The sequence below is a fragment of the Scomber japonicus genome, chromosome 1 (assembly GCF_027409825.1).
Source record: "Scomber japonicus isolate fScoJap1 chromosome 1, fScoJap1.pri, whole genome shotgun sequence".
NCBI classification, from domain to species: domain Eukaryota; kingdom Metazoa; phylum Chordata; class Actinopteri; order Scombriformes; family Scombridae; genus Scomber; species Scomber japonicus.
The window spans coordinates 3,151,771-3,174,015 of NC_070578.1; the positions used below are offsets into that span (position 1 = coordinate 3,151,771).

The 22,245-nt window shown below is 39.9% G+C and overlaps 2 protein-coding genes across 2 annotated transcripts; both read right to left on the bottom strand.

The window, feature by feature from the left end:
* Positions 1–2,291: 2,291 nt before the first annotated feature.
* On the bottom strand, positions 2,292–7,212 carry mtfmt (mitochondrial methionyl-tRNA formyltransferase). The gene is made up of 9 exons (XM_053315748.1): positions 6,944–7,212; positions 5,289–5,486; positions 4,375–4,497; positions 4,192–4,294; positions 4,039–4,114; positions 3,862–3,953; positions 3,693–3,771; positions 3,182–3,255; positions 2,292–2,788 (listed from the first exon to the last, which is right to left on the bottom strand). The coding sequence occupies exons 1-9, from the start codon at positions 7,102–7,104 to the stop codon at positions 2,609–2,611; spliced, it is 1,086 nt and encodes a 361-aa protein (XP_053171723.1). The 5' UTR covers positions 7,105–7,212; the 3' UTR covers positions 2,292–2,608.
* A 284-nt stretch (positions 7,213–7,496) lies between these two features.
* Positions 7,497–21,975, bottom strand: gpt2 (glutamic pyruvate transaminase (alanine aminotransferase) 2). The gene is made up of 11 exons (XM_053315665.1): positions 21,581–21,975; positions 20,701–20,790; positions 16,974–17,082; positions 16,516–16,649; positions 14,673–14,916; positions 13,349–13,428; positions 11,546–11,682; positions 10,605–10,779; positions 9,979–10,134; positions 8,857–8,969; positions 7,497–8,088 (listed from the first exon to the last, which is right to left on the bottom strand). The coding sequence occupies exons 1-11, from the start codon at positions 21,869–21,871 to the stop codon at positions 7,929–7,931; spliced, it is 1,689 nt and encodes a 562-aa protein (XP_053171640.1). The 5' UTR covers positions 21,872–21,975; the 3' UTR covers positions 7,497–7,928.
* Between the last annotated feature and the right edge of the window lie 270 nt (positions 21,976–22,245).

The following is a 22,245-nucleotide window of genomic DNA, read 5'->3' on the forward strand; positions in this document are numbered from 1 at the left end:
TCTCATTATTTTTTTGTACATTGGCACTGCAGAGTATGGAGCCCCTGCAAGCTGATGGTAATTATCTCAACTACTTTTGCATTAGGGTTTTACATTTGTATCATTGCAGCTATTAGTGTAGTGCAATAACTAGCAGAGATTAGTTAAAGTACACTGTGTTATGATCATCTGCTGCCAGAGCTGTGATTATGACTGTCATAACTTTTAATGGATCTAAAACTATATACAGTGTGTGTGTGTGTGTCTTTGTGTTTTGTATTGCAGATGCCTAGCAGGAGGGGAGAGAGGGGGGGTTAGCTGCTGGGAGCACCTGGGCCTGATGTTCCCAGTACTACAAGTGCACACCTCACAAGCTCTGGGATGAGAGAGAGAGGACAAAGGGGAAACTCCACTCACTGTTCTGACAATCATGCATACACACTAACACTACTGATTTACTGACTATTTTTTGACATTTGGCTTTGAATTAATTCAAATAAATTATGATTTCCTTGTTTTAACGTCTTGTGTCACCTTCCATGATTTGTCATGGTCTTGAGCTGATCTTAACATCCTATACTAAAGACAGAACAGTAGAATGTGCATTTGTCAACATTCAGACATATAGCATTTATCTTGAGATTAATTATTATTATTATTATTGTTGACGTGCAGCAGACACACTGTTGGATGCAGAGTGGTGTGTTTGGGGCTGTATGGTAACACTGGAAATGTGCACTTCCTGAAGAAAATGCATGTGAGAGCTTGAAGCTGTTACCTGCTGCTGCTGCTACAGGCTGAGGATAATGGATGTCTGAGAAGTTGAATCTTAAACATTCTCAGTTGGACAATTAATAAAAGTTTGGAATGTGGAATACAAATATAGAGTGACCAGAATGTGCCTACTGTAGTTCAGCGTCACACATAAAAAGAAAGCAGGAGATTCACCTATGGTTCAGTTTTCCCCACTTCAATATTTTCTCTCATAGTGCAGTGAACCTGATGAACCTCCTGAGACCCAAGCTTTTGTTTGGTATGCATTTTTAATTTCTCCTAGATATGTGGGATTAGTGGGACCTGATAAGTACCAAAGCTAGCATCATCCTCATATGGGCACAATGGATTTATTTTATTGTATAACACAATTAATTCACCAGTGTATAAAACTAATGTTGTTGTTGTAAATGTGAGGAAATAAATAAAGTCCTAATGCCCTTGAGGACTACCTGATTAGCAGTGTCATAGCTTGTTGCTAAGATTAGTCAAATTGGTATATCAGAATATCAAACTATAAATGTTATTAAGCAAAAATAAACAAGTTTCAACCATAAACTTTGATAAGGTTTTGTACCCAGTCCACTTTTATCTGGGGATCAGCTGTTGATTTACTTGGCCAAAATACTGTCATCCTGTTTCTACACTTATTTTTATACTGTAATGTGCGTTTTCTGCCACTAGGTGACACAAAAATGTATGTATGAATGAGGACAACAGGTCAGAGTTAAATAAAATGAACTATAAGGTCCAGAAAACCCAAAATGTAATGTCCCCATATGAGGATGCAGGGTCGCAGGAGGTTAATGTTGTTACTGAGAAGTTAGCTGCTGTCTCAGACAGCCTGTAAGAACTCTATAATAAGTTTGGGATTGTGTTCATGACACAAACCAAATCAGAGGTTGATGAACAGAACTCTGCTGTTACATTACAGATCAGAACACGCCTCCACCAAAACTGTCAGCTATTGTCAGTTACAGTCAATATTTCTACATTTCCACTGCATTAACACTGTATCTATGTATGCAGAGACAACCAAACATGCAGTCTTCTCTTCAAAGGTGTTCAGCAGAGAGGCTCAGATATGTTTTATCTAGGTATTATGTTTTCTGGTGCTTGTACAGTAAGAATGTAGCTGGCTCTCCAGGTACATTTGAATTTCATTTTTTTGACAGTTAGTTGTAAATTAACACATCATTCATGTGTGTTTTGACTCTTAAAGGCACCATGAAATGACACTCTTTCCTTGATTTGATATATTTCCAGACAGAATGTTGGGGCGGGGGCATATTGCAGGGAGGGATCATTCACAAGTGTAAACCAATAAGATTTAAATTCGGAACTAACACAATTGTATCTGATTGATAAGTTTTATTAGTTGAAATTTTAAGTTACACCCACTATTGCAAGATGTTGCCACCATTTAAGATATTCTGTTTTACAGGAAGTAGGAGTCATGTGAGGTCATTTCATGGTGACTTTAAAGATGAATGCTGTGTAGAACAAAACAGGCCTGAAATGTCGTTACATGTTATATCAAAATAACATTTATTTCAAAAGAAACACATGTGTGTGCTGTCCTGTGCTTCTGTGCACAGAGGACACACACACACACACTAGCTGAGTGGAGATGGAGGTTCCTGGCCGTGTCCAGGCTCTGTGGTCCTAACAGTCTATCCATACATACACATGACTGTTGAATCAAATCTTAAAAGTCATAGATCGTCATTTTAGATTAATATTTATATAAATACAATTTAATGACTGTTCTCAGTATCTGTCCATCAGCAGCACATTCATTTATGCTTAATACAGTAATACTGTACTTTACATGCAGACAAGAGGAAGAAATCAACTATCTTGATTTCCTTCTCATCTGATCAGCCTCTGTTACTCCTTTACTACTGATGAACAGGCCTTCAGCCGTCTGACGGGGCGTCACTGTCTTCATTGTCTGGTGCAGGTAGCCGTTATAGAAATCAGCTGCTGTCAGCTTCTTTTTCAGGAGCACTGTCTTGAAGCCCACCCACCCATCCTGCAACAGAGAACCCAGATCAACCACTGATCAGCTGAAGGAAAAAGAAGTGCAGTGCTGTTGTCACTTCATTCAAAACATTACAGGACAAGAAGCACGTTGTATTAAAAAGAGGAAGTTAGACCAGCAGAGTGATCAGTATGAATCGGTTGTACTGTGGAAATGTGCATTACAGCATGTCATGTTATTTTACACAGCTGACAACATTTACACACATTAAACCATCTGAACTCTACTGTTCAGGACATTTCACACATCAAGTGAAAATATGAATTGAAATGAATGAACATTATTTTATGTATCGCCCTTTTTGAAGAGAAATGTTGTCATGGTGATAGGGATGGATTATGGTGTTACAGGTGTACAGATTTAGGTTAACAGAGATGTACAGACCTTACACCTGACAGCCAGGGTGTTGGACTCCTTCAGATAGCTCACTGAGCCTGGGACTGGTTCCCTCCTTTCATCTGTACACATGTGAGTAACAGTTCAGGGTCATGGTGCTCAGGTTACACATTACTGGAGCACTAAACACAAAACTTTCTAAAACAAACTATGCAGCCACTGTCTTCATGGACAAAGGAACATGTGACTCAGTGCAGCAGGGTGGCTCACTGATGTTCTAATATGACACAGAGGAATAAGATATATCAGACTGTGGATAAACACACAATACTTATTAGTAGATCAGTTAAACGTTTGTTTGGTTCTACACATGAGCTCTGATGACAGTAACATCACAAACGTAGATGAGGTTCACATGCCCCAGTATTATGTCAGAGTAACCCAGCTAGCATACTCAATATTTTCAGAATCAAGATAAACTCTTCTATTTCTAATAGCAGAATCTAAACCTGATCAGAACTAGAAAAATGTGCATTAAATCAGATTGAAGCTAACTTACCTGATAATGAAATGTGACATTTTCCTACAAAATCAAGAAGCTTTATTGTGCTGCCCATCCATATGGTTCTTAAAGGTATCTGATGGCAGAGAGAGGGATCATTACAGTCATATTCAACAGAGTCTTGAATGGCTCACACTGAACAACAGTCCAGATCAGTCGTCATTACCCTGGATCCAATGGCACGATACAAACGATCAATTTGGTCACAAGTGTGTTCCTCCCACACCATCCAACTCATGGATTTGTGGATTTTGGGGGCTGTTGGAGGGAAAGAAGGTGTAAGTAGGAAAAAATCCTCTTGATATGTAACAGGACTGTGTCTTTGTAGTTCAGAGCTACATACCAAAAGTTGCACCTGTCTGACTCTGCTCCCTTTTATTTTCTATTCTCTCTGTCAGTGTCCTCAGCGTATCCATCAGCTGTGGTTTAGAGAATACAGCAACTATGTTAGCATTCTGTTAGTGAGAGGATGAGGCACCAGGAATGTTTAACTCACCAGATGTGCTCCTTTAGTGGCCAGGGTGGCTCCCAGCTCATCAGCAGTGCAGTTCTCAGGGACAGGATTGAGCTCCTGGGTGAGGATGGGACCCACATCAAACCTGGAGTATGAGGACATTTTCTTTTTGTTAGTATGAAGGAAAAAACAGGAAGAACAGTGGGAAGATTTCTCTCTGCTTACCTGTGAGGACAAATCTGCATGATGGTGACTCCTGTCATTGTGTCACCATGCATGATAGTGTGTAGGACAGGTGCTGGACCTCGCCACCGCGGCAACAGGCTGGGGTGAACGTTCAAGATCCCACTGAGATAAGACACACACACACACACACACACACACACACACACACACACTGCTGTCAATGACCCATTAAAACTCTGTGTGAAATAGACTCTGGCTTTAAATTAGAATTCAGACTTTTTCTACTAAACACATTAAATAGGTCAACTAACTACTACTACAGTCTACAGCTAGCCAGTTAGCCGAGCAAGCCGCTGAGCTAGCAGCTGAGTTAGCCGCAGAGCTAGCAGCTGAGAGCTCTCAGACATAGTGTCCATGTTTCTGGTAGAGGTGGTGACTTTGATTGACAGGTGACACTCCCATAGCATTTGGAAACAGAGGCAGAGGCTGACTTTTACATAACTTTGAAGCCTAATTTCATATATTTGGCGATTTTTTTAATCATTCTAATTTGGCAGGGTGGTTAACAACACAATTTTCTGTGGTATGTCAAACTCAGAACACATATTTATTCTTACTTTACGCGGAGTTTAAGGTTTTAAATGTTTTGTAAATATTTTAGGTTAATTAGCTGCTTCATGAGTATAAAATATAACCAAAAGTATACAGACACCACTTCTTATAAATCCTACAACCTGCACAAGCAGTCAGACACTTACACAGGTTCAAAAAAGTCAACACTACAGACAAGTAGAAAAGGTGACAGTTGAAGCAGGAAGTGGGTCTGCACACTGTGATGATGTTTGGGTTATTATTTAAACATGTGGCAGATCATGTGACCTAGTTCCAGAGCAGAGTAGAGCAGATAAACAGTCCACAGGTTACATCATTTATAGACAAACAAAAAAGCTCACTGTGGAAACTTGTTGATTAGTCTCTCTTGGAGTAAACAGCCAAAAGACACCACCACCCCAACATCAAAGGGTCCATGCAGATCACCCAGGGGCCAGCTGTGGAGCGGCAGCTGGTTCTGTTGAGCGAACCTCCTCACTGGGATGTCAGCAGACAAAGAAACAACTTCAAGGGACTCCACTATCCCTCCACAGGAATTCCTACAAACACAACATGTAGGTTAGCAGAGTAAAGATGAAGGTTTAAGGCTCAATATCATCTTGGAAAATGAAATAGTCAGGAAAACAAAATAAGCCAAACTTCTTAAATATCTAAACACAAGCAGGTGTACAAGAATTCTGTCAAAATAATCTAATTTTGGCAAAACCATGATTTCAACTTGAAACTAGCTGTTCACATATTACAAACTGAGGCCTGTGGCTGGTTCAAGCTCAAATAGTAACAGTGAAGACCAAACCTTCAGAGAGAAGCTTTACTCCAACTATATGAATGAAAACATTGGAGGTTTAGTGTGTGTATAAACCGATCTTTAACACTTGATGATTGAATACATATGTTACATGTTGAGATAACAGATGTTTTCCCAAACACTGAAGGTCCTGGTTCTTAACTGGAAGTCTTGACAGCTATAGAATAGATATTAAAGTTCTGCTACTGGTGTACAAATCACTGAATGGTTTAGGTCCAGAATATATGAATGACATGATAGTAGAATATAAACCCAGTAGAGCTCTGAGATCTACTAACTCAGATCAGATAGTTGAGCCCAGAGTTCAAACCTTTTATACAACTGGAACAAACTACCAGCAGAACTGAAATCAGCCCCAACTGTGAACATTTTTAAATCCAGGTTAAAAACACTTCTCTTCTTGGGTTTTATTTTTATTTCTAAAATTGCGTGTTTTTATGTTTTTTGTTTTCAATTCTTACTGTTAAATGTTTGTTTTATGTAAAGCACATTGAGTTGCCCCTGGGTGTGAAATGCACTATATAAATAAAGCTGCCTTGCCTTGATATGAATGAAAGTTATCTCATGTAATGTGATTGAAACTGACATGATGCAATCCACTGCAGAGAAAATGTGTCACTCTGATGGAGCTTTCAAAGAGAGCACAAACCCAACAATAGCTATAATTCAGTAGTTAGTGACAACTCATATGATGTGACTGCTGCCATCAACATGTGACATTTTAAAGTGATGCTGGTTTGTATGCTGGCTCAGTGGTGAGGTAACACACACACTGAGGCTGGACACAGGAAAGGAAACGTGTTCATATGAGCTGAAATGACATCTGAGTGACAGGAAAGGGTTTCCTCTCAACGGGAGTGACAGCTTTAGCCATAGCAACAATTGGTTAGTGAGATGTAATATGTTCCACTAATGTTATGATGCAGATCATCTCCTGACACTCTGCTGTAAGTACAGTGTGTAGTGTGTATGTATCAGCTGTGTTGATGATGTAACCCAACACACACTGCTCACAGTGATGTCCTGTACCTGGACTACACTGATCCCTCTCTCACAGTGATGTCCTGTACCTGGACTACACTGATCCCTCTCACACAGTAACACGCATGTCTACTAAAAGCATCACATGAGTTGATCAGCTGTTTTTAAATGACAGGAACAGTGTGTTTACTGCTGCAGGAGCCGCACCTGTCTGATGTGAGGAGTTTTAGAGACTCCACAGCGAACTGATCAGAGCCGAAGAACAGCAGCCTCCAGGGGGGAGCAGAGGAAGACCGCAGCCGCCTCCACAAAGCCAGAGGCCCGCAGTGCTGCAGGCGGCACAGGACGCTCCTGAAGGCAGTCCTCATGCTGACCGGAAGCTGCTTATTTCTCCTGAATGTGTGGACTTAACCAGTGGAGAGACTGTGTTTATATACTTCCATGCTCCAAACACACTGACACTTACACTTCTGTGGAGGCCGCCATGTTTCACACTGTATTTCTTCTTCTTCTATTGGCGGTTGGCAACCAGCTGTTAGGTGCGTTTACCGCCACCTACTGGACAGCAGTGTGGAACATGAGGTCCAAAAACCAAAAACCAAACAAAAAAACAAAACCCTGTACTGGTGTGAATGCAGACAGCTCGCACTGCTACAAGACAAGTGAAACTAAAACTCTTTCATGGCTAGAGAACAGTGAGACAAAGGTGTTTTTTTTGTGATACTTTAATGTTATATAAGGCAATACTAACTCAAAAAAAAAAAAAAACGTATCTTAGTAACTTTGTAGTTACTGCACTTTTACACAGAAGCGTTCATAAAGACATCTTTAGGCATTAGTGTAACAAGCTGATGTGTGAAGTCCTTGGCCAAGCATGAGAGAGATGTTAGTGGAAAAAAACAGATGGTTGAATGCAAGATTCTCATTGGTTCAGCACTGAAGCACCGAGCACAGATCAATGAACAAATATAAAGGAACTACTTAGATGAAAACAGGACCAGTCTGACTCCTATTTGGCTATTGTGTGTGTTCTCATATTCAGGGCTTTGGGGAGGAGGATCACATGTCTAGACAGGTAGAAAACCCTGCGCCTATTCAAATATCATCTAAGAAGGCACAATATTTCTGTAACAACACAAAACTCAAAGCAATATTAAAATCCCAGAAGCTCTGTAGAGAAGTGTGGGAGTCATCAGTCTGGTTGTGTTGACATCTGTCTGTGATGGTCCTGACTGCTGCTGCTGCTGATCTGAGGCTCTTGTTGTGAATACTCCTCAAGAAATCTGAGGTGGAATTTCTTCAGATTGTCCAGGAGGACTTCCAGCTTCTCTGGACTCGGTAGGATGGTCATCCTAGGAAACAAAAGACATGTCATGCTTGAATTTAGATAAAAAATAGCATTTTATTTAGACCAAGTGAGCTAAATTGATGAGATGATTGATTGATGGATTCATTGGAGGAGTGAAGGGAGTAAATCTATGATAAAAAAAGTGAAAAGAAGCTGTGTAGAATTCAACTTTGGTGAATGTTAACACAATTTCTCAATGTTTATTAACCCTGTAGGATTATTGCGGTTAGTAAGTAACCTTAAAAACTTTTCCTTTTAGCCAGAAATGTGATGAGTTATCTTCATGTGACTCAGAATATACAGTGTATATATAAAAAAGGAAATATTTCAACTTTCTAAAAAAACATTTGTGCAGCTGATATACATCATCATTCATGGAAAGAGTTATGTTCTCTGGTGTTATATAATGATGGACCATTATTATAGTGTGATTGCAAATATTATTTCTCCACCAACAAAAAGCATAAAAACTAAAGATTACACCGTTTCTGCTCTCTGAAAGCCTCATAAAACAATGACTTACCAATTTATGAATGACTGATGAGGTATATACATCAATGATTTGTGGTTCTAACTATGAGGGGAGACTGTGAAATGCACAAATATGAACTGTATGTGAGGGTTTAAAACTGTTAACAGCTAAATAAAGCAGAGTGCTTCATAGAGTCACCAGGCTGTTACACTGTGGCTTTATTCCTCTAACAATTCTTGGTAATGAAAGAATATTGAGATATATAAATCTAATAATAAACAGTTAATGTTCATATCTAACCTGAAGTGATAGGTTCCCTCCCTCTGGCCAAATCCACTTCCTGGAACCACACAGATCCCTGTTTCCTCCAGCAGTTTGAGACAGTACAACATGTCAGGAGCCATGGACAGAGACTGCAGCAGACACACAGACAGCAACAATACAGTTTCATTATTTTCATCTCATATCTTCTGTGATGTCAGTCCTAAAATGATGCTTCTGTTCTTTCTGGATGCAGACTGGACACATGTTCAGAGACATTCACATCAACTCGTCTTTATTCTGAAGTGTATTTTGACACAAGCTGGGAGACATGCAGTGGATAGCTACCTTTAAAAAGAGATGTTTGACTGATTGACAGTCTAATTAATTGTGGGCATGTGATGAAAAAAACACCTCTGGGATGGAACTTTGGAGAAACAATGTTTCAGTCTGCCAAACATATTGTAACACTGTTTAAAAGTGAAGTGAACCTAAAACTAATCTGATCAGGAACAGGTCAGTCAGACTCAGCAGAGATCTGGTTCTATCATCACTGAACTCACAACGCAATTAATCAAAACAATAACTTTAACCCAGATGAACTGCTAATCTATTTAATGAAACAGAGACATGCAGTGTGCAGTTTGATGTGCAGGATTTTAAAAACTGTGTTTAATGTGCATTTCTTCAGAAAAATAAACTTTCCCTCTTTCTTTTTAATATATCTGGAATTTCTTTATGGAGTGAGTAGTTTTATGTAAATATATATTTAAATAAGCCAACAAACTTTCTGTCATGATATTGAATACCTGAATTTCAACCCATGACCACTTTGTGTAACTGGATTATCAGACAGAAGCTTATTTCTAAGTGGCAACAACAGACTGCAGTGAGTTTCAGAATAAGAGGCAGAGACTCAGACAGATGAACACTAGAGGGCAGCATGAGTGGAATGTGTCTGGGATATAAATCAAAAATCTGAAAATGTAAGGCATTTAAATATTTGATGACAGTACTTGAGGACTTAATGCATGTGTACATGAATTGTGGTGTCAATGGGATAAAGTGTACATAACACATACTCAGTCTGTCTCTGTGTATTGTATCACTGTGTGTTTGATATATCTGTGAAGTGAAGTTCTGGAGTACACAGTAACAGACCTGGGCTTCCTTAATAGCTCTTGGTGGGATGAAGATCTGAGGGAAAGCGTACATGGCTCCTTGGACTGGATTGCACTTAATCCCAGGCACTGAGTTGAGGATTTGCTCTGTAAGCCTGGCCTTGTGAGCCAGGGCATCCAGGACTGAGCTCTTCTCCTGGACAACATAACACACAGTACACACAGGTTAGAACAGGTATACATAACATATACTCAACATACCACACAACAATAACTGGTATAAAATACAGTATATATGGCAGTGTTATTGTAGATTTGTCAATCATTGTGAAATGTGAATCCTACATCACCTGCTGGCTTCTAAAATAAGAGCTCTTACAGCAGCTTCTTCCCCCTAGCCATCAAGCTGTTGAATTCCCACTAAACCCCCCGCCCCCACACACACACACACTCACATTGGACTGTTCCATGGACTGTATAAGTTTATAAACTACTACTACTACAATATATTTATGCAAATGTGCAATGTATTTCTGTATTCTTTAAAAAAAAGGTTTTTAAGTTTTATTATTATTAATATACAGCATTTTTTTTTTTTGCACTACTTTTGAGCCATTGCAACGTAATCTGGTTCTGATGTGCACTGATTGGCATATAGACACACACCTTGGTAAACTGAGCATACGAGGGCTCGTGCAGTTGGGGAGGATTTACGATGACGTTCATGGCTGCCTGTCCAGAGACAGGAGGGCAGAGACGAACTGACAGCAGTTTGATCAGCTGAGTCTGCACCTGTGGATCCATGTTCAACACCTCCATGTAACCTCCACGGAAACCACACCTGGGTGAGAGACACAAACCAAGAGTAGTGTTCGCATAACATGGACTAAACAGTGTAATGATACATGTATTCATACCAAACCACTTAGTTCTTCAGTGAAATAAAACAATGATTGTTTGGCTCATATAGCAAACATATGTGATTCAGATCCACCGCTCTGTTACAGTCACTTACAGTTGGAAAAAAGAGTCCTGACTGAGTATAAACATAAACTGTGCTCACTGAACTGCACTACTGAATCCATTCATCAGTTCTTCATAAATATGCTGCACTTATCTTAAAATAATGTACTCATTGACTCTCTTACTATGAGTTAGATGAATAGATTGATATGGCTGCTCTGTTTGCTCAAAATGTGGAACTATTCCTCTAAAAGAACTGTTTTTATTTCATTGCTTTGTATTTGAGAACACGTAGGTTATAATCTTTTGGATAACAACAGAGCATTACTGAAATCTTGACATTTGTGAGCTGTATCAATACTCAACTGTTCCTCTTGCTGCTCAGCTTCACCTCAGAAATGTTTAATAAACGTTTTTTGTTAACCTCAGAATCGTCTCTGCTGACTTACCAGGAACACTGCAGGAACAGAGCTGACAATGTCAAGACACTGAAGTCTTATGATGAAATATTAAAACAGAAAATCTTCAATAAAGGCCTACCTCTAATAATACCCTAACTTACATACAAGCCTAATTCTCTTTTAGGTGGAGTTAGAAGTAAGTTAAGCAGTAATGAGATCAGGCTTTGAACTCAGGATACTCACTCTCCAGTGTAGCCCTTGGAGGTGGAGTGGAAGGAGACCAGCTCCACATTGTTGAAGTACTCTGTGCCCATGTCAAAGAGGACCTTCTTAAAGGAGTGGAACTGACAGTCTGAGGAGTACACATTGTCCTGGTAAACCTGTGAACACACCAGCCAGTGATGAAGACTGGTATAACACAAAACATCTGTCCAGTTACTGACACAAAACATCTGTCCAGTTACTGACACAAAACATCTGTCCAGTTACTGACACATGCAGTCGGTTTATAACCTATATGGGTTAAAAAGAGCTGATGGTATTCAATAGAAGGAACAGTGAGACTGGTTCTTAACAACACATTATTACAACCACTGATGGGAAAAAGAAAAATCTAACACTTTTAAGGGATAAACTAGATGAAAGTGATAATATTCCAATAGTTAAGAAGAAGAAAAACATTTGATCTGCACAAATGCACAATATTATATTATATTTAGGGCTGTCAGCGTTAACGCGTTAATCGCGATTAGATTAATGCAATCCATAACGTGTTAATTTTTTTTAAATCGCATTTTAATTTTGCAAGCCTTTTTGTCCCTTCTACTCACCCGTAGACGGCTCCTCTACCTGTAGCGCTATGCTTTGAAGTGGCCTCCTGCAGTAAACCTACCGCGGTGATGGAAAGTAAGAGAGCTACTGGACTTTTGAACGGCTTGTTTAACTTTAAAAAATTTCGAGACGGTTCAGTTGACAAGTCGACAGAGTGCGTCGAGTTTGAGTTAGCGCCTCCACGCTAAACACCCAGGTGCAGCCAAGCTAGCCTCAGCTCCACCAAAGTACCATTTTGGAGTGTGGGAGTCGCAGCAGAGCCCTGGGGCGCCGAAAAGGGGGGGGAAAGGAGACGGATTCTAGGGGCCCATGATTGAGGGGGGCCCAGAGAGGCCCCTAATGATGATGAAATTTATTTAGTTATTAACTAACATATAATCACACGTGTTTTATTTTCAATGTCCTGGTAACAATAACTTTATTTGTTTTGGAAACATCAACGCCTGCAGGGCCCCCCCCTTCACCCCCTCTATTTATGTAAAATGGTTCAGTCCGACTGGATCAGCTGCAGGTTTCATCAGTTCCCGGCTCTCCATGTGTCCTTATAGATTCTTAACCCCAAACTGCTCCTCATGGCTGCACCATCAGTGTATGAATGTGTGTGAATGGGTGAATGTAACATCACACATCTCTTATATTAGGACTTCATTATAGACATACATGTTTTGGCCTTTTATCTATAAATGTATCACTTAATCCCATAAATATATTTTTTAATTGATTTAATGAAGTGAGTCTGGTTTACATGGTAATCTTGATCGTGGAATTTTGCTTTACTCCTGAGATTACTGGATGAGTCTTACTTTCATGAGGACCATTTCTTCAGTAGAGTAATTCAAGGAAAAAACTATGTTTACAGTAATGTCTGTTTTAAATATGATGAATAATCAGGTCGTTCTTTCTCAAAAAGAGTCACATAAATTATTCTATTAAAACCAAAAACAAAATGTACCTCCGCTGTATTAGAGTGGAGGCAGAAATCTCAGAGACAATGATATTTTGAGATAATCTCAAAAACTGGACAAATAAAACCAAAACTGTTATTATGGAATCATACCACTAGAGGGAGGTGGAAAGTATGTCATTTGTAATTTGGGAGAATTCACAGACAACCCTCCACATGTGGCTCAATCTGAATCTGACTCAAGACACTGACATGGTTTGACAATTGAATCCAGTGTTCCAAAGTATTTATGAGCTGGCAGTGAAAGTTACCTCATCAGCCATGACGAACAGATTCTCTTCATAGGCGAAGTGAAGCACCTCCTCAATACACTTCTTACTCTGCACCTGACCTGGAGAACACACAGGGGATATCACAGATGGATGCAAGGAAATACCATGCTGGTGTCATGGCAACAAATGTGTTTTCATGTATATGTGTCCGGGTGCAAGATATTCAAAAATATGCCAACAAGTAATAGTGTTTGTCACAGCAAAGTATTGCATGATGATACATTTCAGACCTTAAAAACTGTGTAAAGTGAATTCAGACATTTTCTTAGGTGTAAAAAGCATTTCAACCATTTAGATTTGAATTGTGGAGCTAGGCTTCACAAACTGTGTTTCAAGATTTCTGTGTTCAGGATTTAGTGGGTGGGTCTGAATAAACCCGCCCCTGCTGCTGTAGAGGTATAAATACATTCAGCGCACACTACTACTACTACTACAGTCTACAGTTAGCCAGTTAGCTGAGTTAGCTGCTGAGCTAGCAGCCGAGCTAGCCGCCGGGCTAGCCGCTGAGTTAGCAGCAGAAAGCTCTCAGTCATAGCATCCATGTTTCTGGTAGAGGTGGTGACTTTGACTGACAGGTGACACTTGGTAGGGGGCGGGGTTTCAGCGAACTCGGTGGGCACTCCCACAGCGTTTGGTAGCGGAGAAAGAGGCTGATTTATACACAATTTTGAAGCCTAGTTTCATATATTTGGCGATTTTTTTAATCATTCAAATTTGGCAGGGTGGTTAACAACACACTTTTCTGTGGTATGTCAAACTCAGAACACATATTTATTCTTACTTTACACTGACTTTAACATAGACTGATAGTGACTCTGTCCCGGCCAATCATCACTCTGCTGAGCAGGAGCAGTGGAAGGAAGAGGGGGAAGCTAGCACTGATAATATAAAATAGCTATAGTATGTTTTCATGCAACTGGCATGGATATTTATTAATGAGGAAATGTCCCAAAAATGTTCTAGAATAAGCACAGACATGAAAAAGTGGTCAAAAGAAACAAAACCTGCAGGATTAGTTCAGTTTGGATAGTCTGTAAAAGCTTTAGGAACAGGTTAAGCAGGAATTAACATAGCTGATTGGTAATCACAGACACTTCATTCATAAAACAAGGAAGTACTTTAGTTTTGATATCAAGACAAGACGTGGGCATTCTGATTTTAATGCATGCAGTTGAAAAGTGTTCCTACTATTTGGTCCACTTTATTAACAAACATGAGGGCAACAAAACACTGGGAACACTTTTCATTGTAATGCACTGCCATACACCACCACCACCACCCACTACACCCACACACACCCTACCAGTGGGGTTTCCAGGGTTGATGATGCAGAGGACTCTGGGCTGGCAGTGCTGTTTGGCTGTCAGATAAGCTCGCTGCAGTTCTTCAGTGTCTAGCGCCCAACAGTTGGCCTCATCCAAGTAATAGTTGATCTGCACTGCTCCCAGCTCTGAGATGGCAGCAGAGTAGAGTGGGTACTGAGGGATGGGAATCATCACGCCTGTCCTGGAGCTGTCCTGACCCGACACCAGCAGCTTCAGGATGCTCTACAAAACAACACATATGACTCATGTGGTTCATTTCTTTCAAGAAGCTGCTCCCTCCTATCAGACTCACAAACTGTTGACCTAATCAGACGTATGCTAACTAGGGGTGTGACGAGATCGTGTATCACGAGATCTCGCGAGATGAAAACGCGACGATATATCTCCTTTAAGACGATTGGTTTTCTATCGCTCATTCGCTCGTCATGTCTTCTTTTTATAATGTCACGTGTGGATCATTAACCTTGTTGCAGCTTCTACCTGCTGAGAAGATCTCAGTCAGATGTATGAGATGAGGAGAGGGGCAGCAGTAAGTTGGCCGCAGGTCTCTACACTGAGAGCCTGAAGTAGGAGGAGCGGAGGAATCTAGCGTAGCTGTGGAAGCCTAATGCTGCCAAAAGTAAAATGAGTCACACTACCAAATTATAACACAATTTATATATTGTTCTACTTGTGTATTTATGTGATACAGCATTTGTGCAATTTACTTTTATTTCTGTTTTTTATTAGCAATATATTATAATTTTTGATAATTGGATTCTTTATTTAATTTATATTTATATTAGAATTGTTTCTACTCTTTAATTTACTTTTTAGTAGTTGTGATTGTATCTAACCTTTGTATTTATGGTTGTTATTTCCATAAATACCAAAATTATCCATCTATAAAATACCTATATGAGGAAACCTTTTACAGTGCTGCATACTGCATATGATAATTATATATTTAGAAAGTAGAACTAAAGTGATTAATTACAAGATGATTAGTTAAAACATTTCAATTCAATTTCCATTTTGTGAATTTCAAATAATTTATTTCCTCATTGAAGTTTTCTTAAAAATATAATTAAAATCTCGTCTCGTCTCGATCTCGTGAACCCAATATTGTGTCTTGTCTCGTCTCGTGAGCGGAGTGTATCATCACACCCCTAATGCTAACACAACTACATTTTGTCTATTTTAGAAATCACACCACACACATTTCAGTACTCCATGGATCACTAAGAGTAAAGGTGGAGGGAGAGTGTGGTCCTCCCCTTTCAGAGCACACATTCAGATTCAGATTCAGTTTCAGATCAGTTTAGTTCAGTTCAGTTCAGATTCACTTTAATGGTCATTCTCATGCATTTGCATACATAAAAATGAAATAATGTTTTGCTTAAAATAAAACCAAGACAATAAATAAAAGGAGGATACAAGGCAAGACATTGTGAGATTTTCTAAAATAAGTATTATAAATAAATAAGCTAAAAATCAATAAATAAGCTACAGTAATAATCAAATAACAATAAAGTGACTTCTCTAAAAGTGCTTCACTTCAGTCATTTCAGTGGCAGTTCATTTATTTTTCAAGTTCAGAAGCCTGACTGCTTGGGGGAATAAAACTGTTGAACTGAAATCAGCACCACTTCCCTCGCCACCCAAAATATACAATGGTAATATATTGAGTGGCTGCTCAAATCTGGACATTCACTGCTCATTTGGCTGGTAGACAAGATTTCTCCCACTTTAGTAGAAGTTCAATCACTTTATGACAAGCCCCTTGCTTGTTGGTCAGCTCTCTGCTACCTCTCTCATCATCCCAGCAGCAGTGTTTCATACCATGATGCCATCACTGGCTCCTGTGGTGAGGTAGATGTTGTTCCAATCAGCAGGAACACCCTGGTCTCTGTGTGTGATGTGTTCAGCTATGTCCTGACGGATACACTCCACCCCCTGACTGGCACTGTATGAGCCTGAAGCAAAAACACACAACATGCAATATACACATACAATAGTTTTCACATGAAATAATAACAACCAGAAATAGGAATTATAGTTCATATCAAATTGTAGACATCATGTTTTACATCCAGTAGATGGCAGAATTCAAGGGTAATTACCTGCATCATGCCACTTATCAACTTAACTAACAAATGTACTGTTGTGTTATATCATCAAACCAATCCTCTTAAACACTCTTCTATAGCTCACACACACACACACACACACACACACACACACACACACACACACACACACACACACACACACACACACACACACACACACACATATACCCAGACTCTGTCCACCACAGTCTTTAAGGATGCGCCTGGCTCGCTGTTTGGCATCATCAGGGAAAGAAGGACTATCCAGCAGTTCTGGGAAACAACACAGAGCCACCACCTGCAGAAAGGCCCAATATATGATCAGTTCATATTAACCCTTACTGCACCAATTCACATTCAGAAATTCCCCATCAGTTATTAATACATGTTTGTTTAGTCTCATGGAAAAAAGACATTAACAATCACTATTTTATTGTCCAGGAGAACATTTGATAGAATATGATGAATACAGCATGCTTTGTTTTCATAAACATATATATACACTTGTATCATTTGCATATATAAAAATGTGTATCAGCTGCACAGAATTAAAAAGAAAAAAAGATGCATTTTATTCCCCTTTTTGTATACTGTGTGTCACATTAGGACACTGGCTCAAAGAAATGTGTAAAAGGTTTTTTTATAGCTCTCAAATATAAAAATGGGTCAAACTTGACCCTGAGCCAGGGATTAAAAAATCTTCTGACTGAAATTTTTATAAACACCATCTACCTTTTCATAGAAACCTTTTTACGGTTACTTTAGGTTAAACAAGGTGGAGACAGCTGAGAAAACGGCAAATTGTTCTCCTGATGAACAAGATTATATTTCACCCACTAACCCTTGCTGCTCTTTTCTAAATGAAACCGAAAAGATTACAGGAATTAATAAGGTATATTGTGGTCTGTATAACCACAGTGGGGGTTGGAGGTCTAAATGTTCAGAAATCGTTTGTGTTTTATTTTAGCACCTTATGGGCTTTACTCGTGCTTGTAGCAAGACATCTGTCACGTTTGAAATCAATCAGATGAATGGTTCGAGAGATAATATGCAAATAACAGACAATCAGACAACCGGACAAACAGACAGACAGACGTTCCTGTCATTTATAGATAGATGTAGGGTATCACGTTATATATTATTATTATACCTCTGTAATTCTAACCGGATCTGCATTGATCTCATATATGGGCCTTTCAGCAGTCAAATTGACGGAAATCCGTCATAGCGACGGAGAACTTTAATGCCTGCCCTGAGCAGTATACAAGGGTTAAGACAAGTTCCTTTCAACAGTAATGAAAGAGAAAATTGAATGTGAAACTTTGCATTTCCATGTTTAAATGTCAGACCAAGTGCTGAAACCGTGAAACCGTTCCTGCTGATGTATATGATGGAGAATCTACAGCTGCAGTTTGCTCTCTCTCTCAGAGATATGAATCTACCATACAACTAACTGCTCTTCATGTAGGCAGACAGTGACAAGAGGACAAGAGGGCAGGAGGACAGGAGGAGGTGTTGCTGTCTCACTGAGGTGAAGGAACACATTTCTCCTCCTGAGCTGATGGCAAGTCATACCATCTGTCACAAGGACTTTATTTGCTATGGTTGTGGTTGTTTGCATACCATCATGTGTCCTGGTAGGTTATGATACGATGGGCGTTTCCACAGCCACACAAAGGAAACACACTGGTTTTATTACGCTGACTGCTCACTGAAAACTCCTTCCTGTCCTGGTCGAGCCAAAACATGCAGCTGAGGGTGGAGTTTGGCTCAATGCAGAAGTCCAAACCAAATACCAGAACAAGAGCTCTGACACAATGAGGTGGATCACTTTCTTTGTGTTGAGTTTTAGTCAGTGTCTTCACTCTGCAGGGCTCAACATTAATGGTTTGTCTGTCTGACTTTTTTTAACATTATCAACAGAAATATCAATGATTTGCTTGCACTGTTGAGAAGCTTACTAATCCCTCCACACAGTTAACTCCTAACCTTTTATCTCTCACCAAGTATACTGAGTTTCTATCTTCTTTTAGTGAAAGAAATATCATCAGACTTGCTATAAATTCCTCCGCACTGAACAATGGAATTAGACCACAAAAGTAACTGAGCCAGACTGTCAATGCTAAACCTCCTGAGGATGTGGGGAAGCATCTGAATTCTTCTACTGCTGTTCTAACATCGTGCCAACCAGCTGACAAATTAACAGCTCATTCCCCAACAGGTATCTTTCCAAAATCACTGAAAACTGTAGTTGTTAAGCCTCTTCTAAAGACTTATCCCTAATCTTCCCTTTTTAGGAAAGTTGATTGTTGGACATTTTTCAGCCTGGCTTCAGACTCCACAGCACTGAGACTATGTCTGCGTTCACACTGCAGTTAAAAGTGACCTGAATCAGTGAACAGCCCAAGTCACATTGAATCTGATTCAGGCCACTTTCAAATGTGCTACTGAATCTGATACATATCGGATTTATTTGAATGCGACCGCAATCTGAACAGTCAGGACGTTATTCTGGAGCAACACACATTAAACAGACATTAAACAGACTATATAGAGGCTGCACTCCACTGGAGCTAATTTCGTCCAAACGACTCCAAATGACACCAAAGTTGTCTGGGTGAGTAAATGGTCATATTTTATGCTAGAAATAAGGTCCAGGTTGTAAAAAATGGTGATTATCCTTTAAAGGTAAGGTAAGAGGGGAAGGGTTAACTTTATTGATTTCTCTAGGGGGAAATTCAAAATTGACACAACAGTATTCTTGTAATTGTAAAGGGATATAAAATAAAATGAAAACGACTTACACTAAATAATCTCTAAATACTACATTCAGTAAACAATAAAAAACCTGCAGTGTTCCTGGGATTAAACAGTAAGGACAGCCTCAGTCTTTTTAGTGGGAGGTACTGGGAGCTACTGGGAGGTACTGGGAGCTACTGGGAGGTACTGGGAGCTACTGGGAGATACTGGGAGATACTAGGAGGTACTGGGAGCTGTGACAGCCATATCATGGATCATGGTTGTGGACCTCTTGTTGCTGTGGTCCTGCTTGACACCCATGTCAGCTGCTATAATTATTATTTATAATTCTATTGTTGTTATTGCTGTTGTTTCTCTGTGCCTTTCTCTGTCAACCCAACCACTCAAAGCAGATGATCTTCCACCTAGAGTCCACCTAGAGTCCAGCTAGAGTCTTCCTAGAGTCCAGGGCTGCATGACACTTCTTCCCTTTATCCCCTTTGTCCTTGCTTCTCTCTTTGAAAAGTGCCATGAGATGTGATTTGGCGCTATATATAAATAAAGATTAAATAAATACAATTGAATGAAGTGTGCTGTGAAGTTCTGGAGATGTTGTTAATGATGGATTTGACATTGATACAGTTTTAGAGAGCTGTTCAGATCAGGTTTTGTTCTTCAATGCCTAAATGTAAGTGTCAGTGCTCTGGCCTGATCGGTATGAAGTCCTTGGTGTTATAGTAAGAGTTGAGTTGCAAATGTTGCTCACGAAATGAACTGCTTTACACCAGTATACTGTCCAACCAGAGCGGAGTATATAATTAGGTGCTTACCCTTTACACACACAAGCTTCAGGCTTTTACTGTGAGCCTATTAACATTGTTAACTACATTTATTTTAGATTTAGGATTTGTGAACCATCTCAGAATTGTAGAAAAATGTTGATTCTGATGTGAATTATTTCCACTAATACCAAACCTAAAGACATAAAGACTGCACACAAATAGTCTATTTTGTGAAGCTAGTATAGTACGAGTAAGATGCAGGACTCCTCAACATCACCCTGTTTCAGTCAGTCTCTGTATCTGTATCTGTCTACTCTGCACATTCATTGAATGTTTATGAAATGTTTCCTAAATCATCCAGAAAGCTGTAGGTAAAACAGTAGGTCTGTTCTTACCTGACGGAGGAAAGTGATTGGCTGCTGGCCCATGGCATGAGCATCCCCAATGTTGGCTTTGATGACTTCAGTGAAAGGCTGTTTGACTCCCTGAAGAGAAAAAGAAACACATCCTCATCAGTACATCAAGCTCATTTAAGGCTTTTCATACTAAATATAATAGAGAAAAACACTTGGATTATATTTGGTCATGATTCATGAAGTGTGTGCTGGGTGAACAGCAGTCAGGTAAAGTGGAAACACAGGCTTGTATGTTTTATTTATTTTAATTCATTCAAGAATAAAATAGATTTATAAGCACTTCAACATTTTATCTGAGGACAGATACCATTTCTCCCATTACTAAGCAGACTTACAGCTTATATTTATAATCCTTTGGCTAAAAATGACTTGCATGAATGTGTATGTTCTGTGGCTCTTTAGAGATGTTCTTTATTCTTTATTCACTCACAAAAACAGTGGCAGCTTCATTTATGGTTGAGTGGAAGTTCTGCTGCTGTAGTCTGTTACTGACACAAGATCTGATCTGTTCTGCTTCAGCAGGCTGAAGTTGCATGAGTGTTAGAATTCATATATCATGTCAAACAACAATTTATTATTGTCTATATAGTAGATTTAGACTGAAGAGATGATGCAACCTGCATGTGCTTGTGGGCGCACGTGTGTGTGTGTGTGTGTGTGTGTGTGTGTGAAAATAAATCAGCTTTTTATAGCCTCCCATGGACAGCCAGAGCGCGGGGCGGTAGTAAACGGAATCCGTCAGCTGTTGAAGACATCCGTCGATACAAACAGCACAGATTCATTATCTGCTTTAATTAAAATAAAATAATAATCGTTTTTTTAATCCACTGTGCTCGTACTGTTAGCTAGAGCTACTAACCTGCTGCAGACCTCTCTCCAGGTCCCCCGCCTTGATAACGATGGGGCCCCTCACTGCATACTCCACCGCTTTCACCTGCGGGTTTAAGGTTTCCATGGTCAGGGTTCGCTCTCTCATCCTGGATGGGTCCCCTGCCTCCACAGGGACCTCTGCTGTGCTGAACTGTTTCAGTCCACACTGCAGCGGAGGCCCCTGCGTTTTAAGTCGCGTATGCTGCCGGAGACATGAAGAGAGCGTCTTGGTCTTGTGGAGAACAGAAGAGCGATGGACTATGTGATGAAGACGAAACATGTTTCCTGTGAATGTGTTCGATGATTCACCAGTCAAAATAACATTGCTTCATAATCCCACTATTCCGGTTATGTGGCCATCACAGTGAGAGAAACGCGGCAGCATGACGCATCTTCCGCTAACTTGCTCTTCTTTGTCAGGCTGTGAAGGCTTGAATGTAACCGGTGCCACGGATGGATGAAGTACTAGAAACGCTGTGTAAAGCTCAGCCTGCAGCCAGGCTCTCCTAGTGGTCACTCGCGGTATTGTAGCGAATAATCTCCCTGCCCAAAAAGCGTTCCCCCATAGAGCACCATTATAAAAGCATTGCTGCCAACACTCCCGTTTTTCCCGGGTTTCTCCCATATTTTAGACTCACGCCCCCCGCTTTGTCT